We start from the raw sequence: 12,458 nt of genomic DNA, 5'->3' as shown, positions 1-12,458 counted from the left end.
AGCTTCCCCGTAGCACCGCTCAAGTTTCTTTTAAAAACAGCGTGGCCGATCTAACACACAACAATCAATTTTCAAAACACAGTTTCATTTACACTCACACACAAACCATCTAAAAACCCACCCGTATCTTCAGCCAAACGCACGCACACGTGGGTCCAGCGGTCTACCTGGCCACCCACGGAAACTGACACCCCCCGGGCACACAGCCAACTTCCCCTTAAATTCCGCCTGGGTGTGGCCCAGCAGCGACACCCTGTGGCACCACCCGCTACATCCCTCCCCAACAATGAGCATCGTCGACCCGACGATGTACAGAAGGAGGGAACACTCAAATTTAACTAAACCGCTGGTTTAGACCCGCGCACAGGTTGTGGCAGCCTATATGGGTTGGAATGCTGTCCAGCCGTCTTTCTTGTTGTTCTCCGAGGCCCAGAAACTAAGGTGCCAGTTTCCTTAGGACGGTCTGGAAGACACTCAACACCAGAAGCCACTTCATCTTTTACAGATAAAACTGTCACAGTGTCATCATCATTCCCCTCAATTACTGACTCGCTGTCAGACACCTCGCCTGTCCTGTCTGTCTCAGTTATGTTATTTGGTAAATCCTTTGCATGGAGACCAGTCGGGTTATTAAACTCTAGACTCCCAGGAACACTCCTCAGCTCAGTCCTATGCAGCTGGTGTACTGGGCCCTCCTGACCAACCGGGGCTACAGAGTATACCACACCTCTTGGCGGTGGGGGGATGGACTACCTGGTACGGCATAGGGTCCCAAAAGTCCTGAATTTTATTCCTCCCTCTGACTGAATGGTTCCTTGTATACACCAGATCACCCTCTTCGAATTCAGCCACCATCGACTCTCCCTGCTCCCTCTGCTCCCTCTGGACCCTTTTACTGTCCAGTCTCCTCTGTACAGTCTCGTAAGCTGCTGTTAAAGATTTCTGGTGCTCCTCTACCCACTCTTCCCACGGAATGTCTACCTCTGGCTCCCTTTCCACCAAAAAATCCACCGGTAACCTCGGCTCCCTTCCAAACATTAAAAAGTAAGGGGTCTTGCCAGTGGACTGGTGCACAGTAAGGTGCGATTGAACCGCTCACATTGACCATTACCTTGGGGGTGGTAAGGGGTAGTGCGGCTTTTTTCAATGTTATAAATTCTACAAAGCTGTTGAACAAGGCTACTTTCAAAATTTCTCCCCTGATCCGAGTGGATACGACTGGGGGGACCAAACAGCTGAAACCAGTTTTTCACTAAGACCTCTGCAACTGTACTTGCCCGCTGGTCTTTAGTAGCCACTGTCTGGGTATATTTTGAAAAAACGTCTGTCACAACCAAAACATTTTCCTTCCCATCTGTCGATGGTTCCAACACAGTGAAATCTATGGCCAAGATCTCATGAGGCCGGGATGCTTTGACTGAACCCATATAGGTCTTTACTTTGGGCTGTAGGGCTATGGACAGCACACACCTCTCACAATTTTTACACCACCTTTCTACATCCCCGTACATATTTGGCCAATAGTACCTAGAGCGGACCAGCTGTAGAGTGCGTTCTACCCCCTGGTGGCCATGTTCATCATGGAGAGTGCGGAGGACACGTTGCTGTAAACACTGAGGTAACACCAGTTGCTGAACCTCCCCCTCCCCACCAGGTTTTTGGACCCAACGGTACAGCTGACTCCCTCTTTCTGATACGGCCCCACTGACGAACCAACTCTCTCATGCCCTTATTAAGCATCTCTCTCTCTTTGGCATTTGGCATTCTGCCCTCTACCCAAAATTTCAGAAAACTGCCAATAGTGGGGTCCTGAGACTGCAGCACAGAGAGGTCTGACAAATCTAAGCTGGGCAATACACTCATTTCTGCCTGTACACCACACCCGTCGTCCCCCTCCTCTGGTAGCAAGTGGAGGCGGGACAGTGCATCCGCGTTTGCATTTTGTGAACCTGGGCGGTACTTAATAGTCAGATCAAATGAAGCCAACTCAGAGGCCCATCTCTGCTCTGCGGCACCTAGTTTCGCTGTTCCCAAATGGCTCAGAGGGTTGTTATCTGTAAATACTGTACATCTATTTCCCAGCAAGTACTCTCTAAACTTCTCAGTAACAGCCCATTTCAGCGCAACCAGCTCAAGCTTCATAGAGCTATAGTTTTTCATATTCCGCTCTGTTGGTTTTAAGCTCCTACTTGCAAATGCAATGGGTCTCAACTTACCCCCATGCTCTTGGGATAAGACGGCGCCCAAAGCCCCATGGCTCGCATCTACCTCCAGGACAAATGGCCTCTGGAAATCTGCATAGGCAAGAACAGGAGTGGTTATCAAGGCATTTTTCAATTTGGCAAAACTTTCCTCGCATTCACTGTCCCAACATTCAGTTACTGGTTTTCTTGGAGTTTTACCCTTCCTACCCGGGGGAAGAAGGTTTGCATCCAACCTATTCAGTGGCCCAGCCATATTTGAAAACCCTGCAATAAATCTTCGGTAGTAAGAAGCAAACCCCAAAAATGATCTCAACTCAGCCAGATTCTGGGGTTGCTTCCACTCCCGCACTACAGCCACTTTGTCAGGATCTGTAGAAACACCATCGGCAGAGACTACATGGCCCAGGTACTTTACACGTTTCTGAAAAAAATTACATTTAGAGAGCTTTACCTTCAACCCCTGCGTGTCTAACCGGGAAAAGACTTGTTCTAACCGTTCAAGGTGCTGCTGTACAGTGGAGGAAAAAACTATCACATCATCTAAGTACAAAAGTACTGACTGGTGGCGACAGTCCCCAAAAATACGCTCCATGAGCCGCTGAAACGTACTGGGCGCATTGCACAGACCAAACGGCATGCGATTAAATTCAAACAGACCAAAAGGGGTACAAAACGCTGTCTTAGCCTTGTCCCTTTCAGCCATCTCCACTTGGCTGTAGCCGCTAGCCAAATCTAATGTGGAGAACCACTGGGCTCCAGCCAAAGCATCCAGCGACTCCTCTATTCTTGGAAGAGGAAATGCATCTTTTCTGGTCTTCGCATTTAACAGCCTGTAGTCCACGCACATGCGCAATGAACCATCTTTTTTAAGCACCAGAACTATTGGGGAGGAATACGGACTGCTGCTCTCCCGAATTATTTGACTTTGCAGCAACTGTTGGATGTGATTACGGGCCAATTCATATTGTGAGGGGGGAATCCGCCTATATGGCTGACGCACCGGAGTCTCATCTAGCAAGGGTATTTCATGTTTAATAAGATCTGTGCATCCCACATCTAGATCATTTCGTGCAAAAACTCTGCTATACTTTGCCAAAAGAGCCTTAGCTTTTAGTCTATCTCCCAAAGCTAGATTTTCAAACTCGGGTAAATTAATCTCACTTTCCCCTGTCACCTCCTGAGAAGCAATAAATGCTGTACAACTTTGTGAATCTACAGAAACCTGAATCTGCGCCTGCTCCCCGATTATAACTTCAGCCTTTTGAACAGTGGCAATCACCCTACGCGGGGGTAACCAGACATCTGTCGTACCCACATTAGTGACAGGCACAAAGGTCCGGCCCTGCTCTGCCTTGACTAAAGAGGGTGATATCAATAAACCTTCAGGCAGACCAGTGTGCTCAGGCCCAAGAGGTTCCACCATGAGCTCTATGGACTGATGTAAGGGCACCTGTGGGCAAGTAACAGGAACATACTTCAAACTGCCAGCTGGAATACATAAAGGCCTCTTAACCTGTACTCTAACTGGATGAGGGTCTGGGGAGCTGGCCATGGCCTCCATCACCTGGCAATACCTCAGGACTCTCCTCAGTCCAGGTGGTGCAGCCCGGATGACTGATGCCTCCCAGAGGTCAGGGCCATATTGCCTCAGTAGTTCAGAATACAGAGGGTTAAACACATTCATACCAAGCACCCCAGGTACAGCTGTTTTTTTCTGTTGCATGTAACTATCACAAGGGTCTTTCACAATCAACACACCCCGGCGAGGAAGAGACACCCCCAAAACATGCATGTCTAGTTCAATGTAACCGAGGTATGGGATTTGTAAACCGTTCGCAGCTTTTAGCCTCAGCCAACCACAATCCCTAAGACCCTTGTCCGACAGATGAGAAAAGTTGTTATTGAAGTAGTTTTCTGTAATCGTGGTGACCATGGACCCACTGTCTAATAGACGACGAACACTGACCCCAGCAAAGTCTACCTCAGCCTCAAAACACTCCCCCACAAGTTTGGGAAAATCCGAATTAGCATTAATATTGGAGCCAATTTGTCTCCCCACCAATGTGTGGCTCTGCACACTGGCGGGCTCTAGTTTCCCGCCGGTGGGAACTGTGTTTGATTATGGTCTTTAGGTTCATTCTGAACGTTGTTTGGACAATTACGTGCAATGTGGCCACTCTGCTCACACCTAAAACAAATAGGCTTCCCATCAGCACTTCGTCTGGGCCTACTGAACCGCCCTCTAGCTGGAGGCAAACTTTGCAGTGCCAGTGCTTTAACAACCAAATCCAGCTGAGTTTGCTGTGCTTTCAAAAGAGACATCAGTTCACTATATTGAGACGACCCAGTAACACCTTCACAAGACACCACAGTTTCATTGGAGACAAGGCTATATTCGTTACTTCTAGGTTTAGACAGCACCCCATACTGAGCCATCCACTTAGTGGCCTCAGCTCTGGCCTCACGGATAGTCCAGTTAGGGTTTAGATCAACTAAGTCTCTCAGTCTTATTTTTAAGGCTTGATCTCTGATCCCGTCAATAAATTGATCACGCAAGTCTTTAGAAGCAGCCGTAGAGGTAGCTTGAGCATCAGTTTTAACAATCAAGTCCATCAAGTCCATCAGTGAATGAGAGTAATCAATCAAGGACTCACCCTCTTGTTGTTTACGGTTATAGAACCGTCGCTGTAACGAAATATGTGAGTGCATACATCCATAGACCTCTTTCAAAACCTTAAAGATTGAGGCCATACATTCTCTCTCTTCTGTCAGTAGAAATTTTATCTCAGTGCGCGCCGCGCCCTCCAGGTGGTCAAACACGATTTGCGCACGCTCTTTTTCCGTGCAAGCTCTTAATTGTGCAAAATGTCTTATTTGTTCGATCCACTCATCCAGAGTCCATGAGTCGCTACTATTCGGTTTCCCTGAGAAATGTGGCAGTTTTCTGTCCTGCTGCACATACACGACGGAAGCCTGCGGGGTTTGAGACGCAGCTCCTCCGCCTGTGGCTCCACTGGAAGTGAATGGAGCCTCCGGGTCCGTGCCAGCGGCTCGCAACACCGCCAGCTGGCTTTCCAGCTCCTGATGCGCCGTGACATGGCCTGCTTCTCTGCGTCGGCCTCCATGACTGCGTTCACGTGTCCAAGGCCCCCCGGTGTCACCAGCACCTACTGCCCCTGCTGTCCTTAAACTAATTACCAAGACGACACAAAATCCTCCAAAGACGGTCACTTCCCCGTAATCCGGCACGGCTCCGAATCCTGCCTGCAACGCCAAATGTTACAGCCGTGGTAATAAAGGTCCGGAGCCGGGGATGCAGTTTAGGTTATTTATTTAATATGAATGGACAAGCTCAAGGGAAAAAAAAGAAGTGACCGGAAAAAACAAACAACTACAGGACAGCAGGGACAATAACAACTGCAAAAAACAAAAAACCCAAATTACAAAAAAACTGACAACTTGATAAACTTTAATGATTTAAAACCAATTTAAAATGCTGCTACCTGTGTCGTACATCCACACACAGCTTCCCCGTAGCACCGCTCAAATTTCTTTTAAAAACAGCGTGGCCGCCCTAACACACAACAATCAATTTTCAAAACACAGTATCATTTACACTCACACACAAACCACCTAAAAACCCACCTGTATCTTCAGCCAAACGCACGCACACGTGGGTCCAGAGGTCTACCTGGCCACCCATGGAAACTGACACCCCCCCGGGCACACAGCCAACTTCCCCTTAAATTCCGCCTGGGTGTGGCCCAGCAGCGACACCCTGTGGCACCACCCGCTACACACTGATCCAATATTCATATCAGATACTGGTGTGATATTAATTGATATGTAGGTCTAGGTCTTTCTAATTTGACTACAAAATTACTCAGTATACAGCTCTGGATAAAAATGAGAAACCATTGGAACTCGGAGGATTGTTTTTTCCAGCAGGACATTGCTCCATGCCACACAGCGAGGTCAATTAAGGTGTGGATGAAGGACCACCAGATCAAGACCCTGTCATGGCGAGTCCAATCTCCAGACCTGAACCCCATTGAAAACCTCTGGAATGTGATCAAGAGGAAGATGGACGGTCACAAGCCGTCGAACAAAGCTGAGCTACTTGAATTCTTGCACCAGGAGTGGAATAAAGTCACCCAAGAACAATGTGAAAGACTGGTGGAGATCATGTCAACACGCATGAAAACTGTGATTAAAAATCAGGGTTATTCCACCAAATATTGATTTCTGAACTCATCCTAAGTTTAAACATTAGTATTGTGTTGTTTTAAAATGAATATAGATATGAGCTCCTATGAAATAATGCAAGCCAAAAGAAAAAGTTCAGATAAAATTGTCTAAATTTATTGCACAGCTAAAAGCATAAAGCAGTGAAAAAACATCTTGTGGAACCCGTGCCTTATAACATATAACCAAAAATATAAAAAGGGAAAAGTGATTCTTGATGTGCCACAATGTAATCAAAAAACAAACCAATCTTTTAATGTATTTGTGTAAACCAGTTGCATGCTTTGAAAAAAATTTACCAGTTTCCCTGATTTCAGAGAGCATGACTGACGTTTTACACATAAAAAAAATCCACATAAAAAAACTGAGAAACTGCACATTTTTACAGAATGAACAATCGAAGCACCAAACTACTATTTATTTCTGATAAAAGAAGTTATATATTTTGTTCTGCATGTTCTGGCCCATTTTTACTTTTTACAATATGAACTGCAAAAAGATCATGGCAGTTTTGTGCATTTAATATCTAAGTCTGTAACGAAACTTAACTTCTCTGTCCGGGTGCATGGTTCCAGTTCCCCACCGTCTGGTGTCGATTTGTGGTATCTTCTCATCTGGGTTCATCAGCTCAAAGTCGAAGTAGACCAGCATAAGAAAAACAAACTGCTTGAGCTCGTTGGTGGCAAAGAAGCGACCAGGACACATGGACACCCCAGACCCCCAAGGCATGCTGTAGTATTTGACCCTCTGTGTTCCTTTGTAGAAAGCTGTTTTCTTTGTACCTTCTGGAGTGAGGAACCGGTCGTACTTGAAGGTGTATGGGTCAGGGTGGATCTCAGGGTCAATGTGAACAGAAACGTAGGGAAAAACAGCCATGCGGTCTCCTTTGCGGATAAAAAACTGACGACCATCAGCCATTTCCAGGGTCATATCTTGAAGGACATGTCTGGTGAAGAGCGGTGCTGCTTTAAGACGAAGAGTTTCTTCAACAGCACTGTCTAAAACTGGTGTTTTCATGAGCATTTCGTAGGTTAGATCGACTGGAGGACCACCAGGTCGGACCTCCTGCCCAGACTCCTTAAGGACCTTATCTACTTCTTTCCTCAAAGCCTCCATTGCAATTGGGTCCTTCATAAGGTAGAGGAGAAGCCAAAACGCTGAAGGCCCAGTGTTGCCCTGAGATGTCCAAAGTAGTACAAACATGTATCTGTCAGTCATTATCTCTGGTATACCTTGCACTTTTTGCAGGTTTAAAATGTCTTTGATCCAGCCACTAATGTTGTCTTTGCTTCTAATTTTTTTAACAGACAGAGCATCCCAAAAGTAACGCTTCAGTCTGAGAGCCTCTCTCCTTTGGGTCGGGGTTAGGACATTATAAAGTAAATTAGGAACAAGTTTGTTGTATTTGCAGAATTCATGAAACAAGACTTCTGACTCGATTCTGTCTTTAGCCTTGGCTTTCTCATCATCTCCTTCAGTCTCTGATGTTGTGTGGCCGTACAGAGACAGGTAACCAGCTCTAAACAAAATGCTGTAGCAATAATTAAAAAGTCCATCTTCTGTCCAGGTCTTTTGGTTTGCAGCAGAGCCAAGATTGTGCAGCATGAGATTCTGCAAATTACTCATCATAGATTCTGTCAGCGCCTCCAATCCGTGACCTCTGAGGTGACTCGCTGTGTCTTTGATGGTGTGAACATTATTAGAAACCTTGTAGCCAAACATTCTGATAACTATCTGTTTAGCAAATACATCAAAGCTCAGTTTTTTGCTGTTTTCTTTGACAAATGCTCCAAATGACAAAGGGTCTTGAAGAAAGGTCACATAAAAGCCACCCAGCTGTACTGTAAAAACATCACCATGTTTTTGTCTCATTCTCTGTATAAATTTGGCAGTGTCCCTCCGGAACTCCAGGACATGACCCAGCCAAGGCATCCAACCTTTGTCTAGAGGAGGCTCTCCTGGACGTCTTTGTCTAAAAGCTCCCAGAATGTACAGTCCACTGAAAATACAGGCAAGAAAACCAAGAAGCAAAGGCAGCAGCAGACCCATGATTGATAGCTCTTGTTAACACAGACTTACTTGGTTTGGATGATGCACATCATACTTATAACACTCACTAGCTCCTCCTGTTGCATGGGACACTGCCTTCCTGGAAACTAGAGTCACTGTTAATTTGTAATGTAATGCAGGTTTATATGGTGCAAAATATTAATTATTAACAGCAAAGGAGAAATTCTATTCTGTCAAGTGGACAAAAGTTTTTGATCAGATACATTTCACAGCTCATCCAAGGTATTTCTTCAGGACAAAGTCCTGGCGAAGGACTAATTAAAACTGCAGCCAGAGCACAAAAACACACAACAATCATGTGTGAAGATGCCAGTTTCAAAAATTTTAACGCAATGATCTCTAATTTTTAAAAACTTTTCATGGGGCCTATAGAGCTCCTTCAGTTGTCGTCATGCAGTCCCAGCATGCACCTCCAAATCCCATACTTGCAGTGGTCACAGTTGAGGCACACATTATCAAAGATAGACGGAAGCCTGTGCCTTTTACTGGATTGACAAAACTCTAGATTGATGGTAGAAGTGGATTTCTGCAGCTAAGTTAGTAAGTAACATTAATTAAACCGGACTTTAATGAACATATGAATGCCTTTTTACATTTACATTTTTTTTCTTTATTTGATTTAATTTGAATGATTAAAGTTTCATACTCATTCAAAACTGTAGGTTTGTGTATTGTCGATTAACATTAAATAGTCTGTTAATGATGCAGAGAGAGAGTAGACTGAAGAGAAACCATAAAAAAAAATAAAAAAAAAAATCCAAAAGCAGACTTGGTGCCATTCATTACCGCTAATCCACCACCACCAATATTTCTTCTTATTATTTTTTTATTTGTAAATGGACAACACATATTAATGAAGATTTAAAATGTAAATATGTAAAGTTTATAGCCAGCGTGGCTCATTTCCATCTTCAGTTCCTCAGCAGGTTGATGTAAAATCATCTACAGGACAGAGAAAAGTACAACAACAATCACACAAAAGTACAGAACACCAACACACTCACTATACATACATTTCATTTCAAACTGTTCATTTGAAGTTCAGAGTCAAGAGTTTAAGAGTTGAATGAAAAAAAAATGTGTTTCTCACCTTCCACGGTGGTTGGTCTCTCACCCTCATTCAGCTCGGGTCGTCTACCAGAGGCCTGGGAGCTTGAGAGTTCTGCGCAGTATCTTTGCTGTTCCCAGTACTGCACTTTTCTGGACTGAGATGTCCATTGTTTTCCCGGTATCTGTTGTAGCCACTCTTCCAGTTTGGGGGTTACAGCCCCGAGTGTCCGATCACCACAGGCACCACTGATGCCTTTACTTTCCAGGCTCTCTCCAGCTCTTCCTTGAGCCCCTGGTATTTCTCTAGCTTCTCGTGTTCCTTTTTCCTGATATTACCATCGCTTGGTATTGCGATGTCCACCACCACGGCTCTGCTCTGTTTCTTATCCACCACCACTATGTCTGGTTGGTTCGCCATCACCATTCTGTCAGTCTGTATCTGGAAGTCCCACAGGATCTTGGTTCGGTCATTCTCCACAACCTTTGGAGGTGTTTCCCACCTTGATCCTGGGGTTTCCTGCCCGTACTCTGCACAGATGTTTCTGTACACTATGCCCGCCACTTGGTTATGTCGCTCCATGTATGCTTTCCCTGCCAGCATCTTACACCCTGCAGTTATGTGCTGGACTGTCTCAGGAGCCTCTTTGCACAGTCTACACCGTGGGTCTTGTCTGGTGTGGTAGATCTGGGCCTCTATTGCTCGAGTGCCCAGGGCCTGCTCCTGAGCAGCCAGGATCAGTGCCTCTGTGCTGTCCTTCAGACCAGCCCTCTCAAGCCATTGGTAGGATTTCTTGATATCAGCCACTTCAGTTATGCTCCGGTGGTACGCCCCATGTAGGGGTTTGTCCTGCCATGATGGTCAAAGCTGGCCAAAGGAGGAGATACAGACCACATATATATATATATATATATATATATGTGTGTTTCTCACCTTCCACGGTGGTAGGTCTCTCTCACCCTCATTCAGCTCGGGTCCTCTACCAGAGGCCTGGGAGCTTTTTAAATGTGCTTTATAAATAAAATGACTTAACTTGATCACGTGACCATGGTAACATCCTTTTGTCATAGAAATACATGGGTTTTGGTTCATTGGGACGAAAACATTAGTTTGTCATAGACACATATTCCCCACATCACATGAACAAAAAAGCCAATGAGGACATATCTCTCATGTCTCTAACTGTGCAGGCCTGACAATGTCAGAAAATGGCTCATTGGAATGAATGAAGCAGTAACACGTACACACTCATTTTAGAGGAAGAGACATTTATTTATCTCCATGGAGAACAGCAGGTGGCGTATCAGATATGGCTGCTTATAGGGAACAAGTATGGAGTAGGAAAGCTTTCAGAAACATTCGTGCACATAGACCAAAAGTTCCTTGGGACGCTGAAATGTCCCAGTTTACACCAAACACGATCAAACTGTCCTGGTTACAGACAATGGGTTATATGTGAGTTATAATGAACTAGCACATCCATCCACGCCAAGACACGGTGACGTTATATTTACTGGTAAATACTGTATACATAGCAAGGTGTTGTTTGTAAACACGAACATTAATTGATGCTGGAAGTTGTATTAATATCAATATTTGCTAATTAGCCCTGGGATAACGTTACTGCTGATGTTCGCCAACTGGCCCCACTATGTTATCTACTAAGATACAGGTGCAATTTCCCATTCAGAGGAGGTGTTTCTACACAATATTACACAACAGCGTTCGGTTCCCGAACTCAGCGTGGCAAGACAAGACATTTTTACAATAAATTTTAATTAACCCACTTGTTGGTTGCTGTTTTGTTCCATTTTCTCCCTCTGCTACAAACTTAAGCATGAGCAGTCTTGATCTGGATCGATGTTTCTACTGCTCGATAAATAATGTCAGTGAAGTGATGATGTATTTTTGACAGTAAAGTGAATTTATATTCGTACTGATAAACGCGTAAAGTTTCATTTCATGATTTGTAATTCTTGACGTCGTAACATTTCAATTCAAATTCTGATGGATAAAATACACACAATATATTTTATGTACGACTGGACTCATTCGAGAGTTTACAAATATTTATTTTATGTGCAACTACAGCCAAATATGCACGGATTTCTATTCTATGCACACAAGTATTTCTGAAAGCTTTCTTACTCCATAGACAAGACTGGAGTTTGATGACAAACATGCATCACATCACTCTAAATACAACTTTGAGTAGATGATGGGACAACAATTACAATGGTTAAAATCTGGTTAAAAACTGTAAAAAGTTTGCCTTGGTGTGAATAATGTGTCTACTTTAAATCTTGTACATTTTGGCATGGTTAGATTTGTATCATCTGATTGGAAATGCACTGAGCTCTTAGATAAACATGCATATTATGTGTCATGTCTAGCACTGGGATTGTGTCATTAGTGTTATGAATGTGATATGACAAATACATGTGTGCACAGATCACATGCTCCTGCAACGCCATGTGATCTTAAGGGCAATGTCATAACATGAATACCAGGAGTCAAGCAGTTTAAATGAAGTACGTATGACGGGTCAAACGACTCATTCAAGATCATTACATTTAAGATTTCTGCAAAGACGTGCACTTGTTTTGCCATTTTGGCCATTTTTTAGATTTAAAATTTTGTGAAAATCATAACATCACACTGGGGAATTCTATTCCTGTTGTTTTACTGAAATCATGTTTCAGTATCAATCAAGTATCAGAAAAAAAGTTTCTTATGAGTAAATTGTGTTGAAATTTAGGATAGTGTGATTGACAGGTGGATCGGTGCAGCGTCGGCAGTGATGCAGTCGCTGTATTGGACCATTGTGGGGAAGAGAGAGCTGAGCTGAAAGGTGAAGCTCTCAATTTATCGGTCAATCTTCGTTCATACCC

At 44.3% G+C, this 12,458-nt stretch overlaps 1 protein-coding gene across 1 annotated transcript; it reads right to left on the bottom strand.

The window, feature by feature from the left end:
* Window positions 1-6,909: 6,909 nt before the first annotated feature.
* LOC110154953 (7-alpha-hydroxycholest-4-en-3-one 12-alpha-hydroxylase-like) lies at window positions 6,910-8,498 on the bottom strand. The gene has a single exon (XM_020919000.2). The coding sequence runs from the start codon at window positions 8,496-8,498 to the stop codon at window positions 6,969-6,971; it is 1,530 nt and encodes a 509-aa protein (XP_020774659.2). The 3' UTR covers window positions 6,910-6,968.
* Between the last annotated feature and the right edge of the window lie 3,960 nt (window positions 8,499-12,458).

Source organism: Boleophthalmus pectinirostris, unplaced genomic scaffold, assembly GCF_026225935.1.
Source record: "Boleophthalmus pectinirostris isolate CB_2022bp ecotype Guang Dong unplaced genomic scaffold, ASM2622593v1 HiC_scaffold_17, whole genome shotgun sequence".
Classification (NCBI taxonomy): domain Eukaryota; kingdom Metazoa; phylum Chordata; class Actinopteri; order Gobiiformes; family Gobiidae; genus Boleophthalmus; species Boleophthalmus pectinirostris.
The sequence above is the reverse complement of the archived record's forward strand: the minus strand, read 5'-3'. Positions and strand labels throughout refer to the sequence as shown.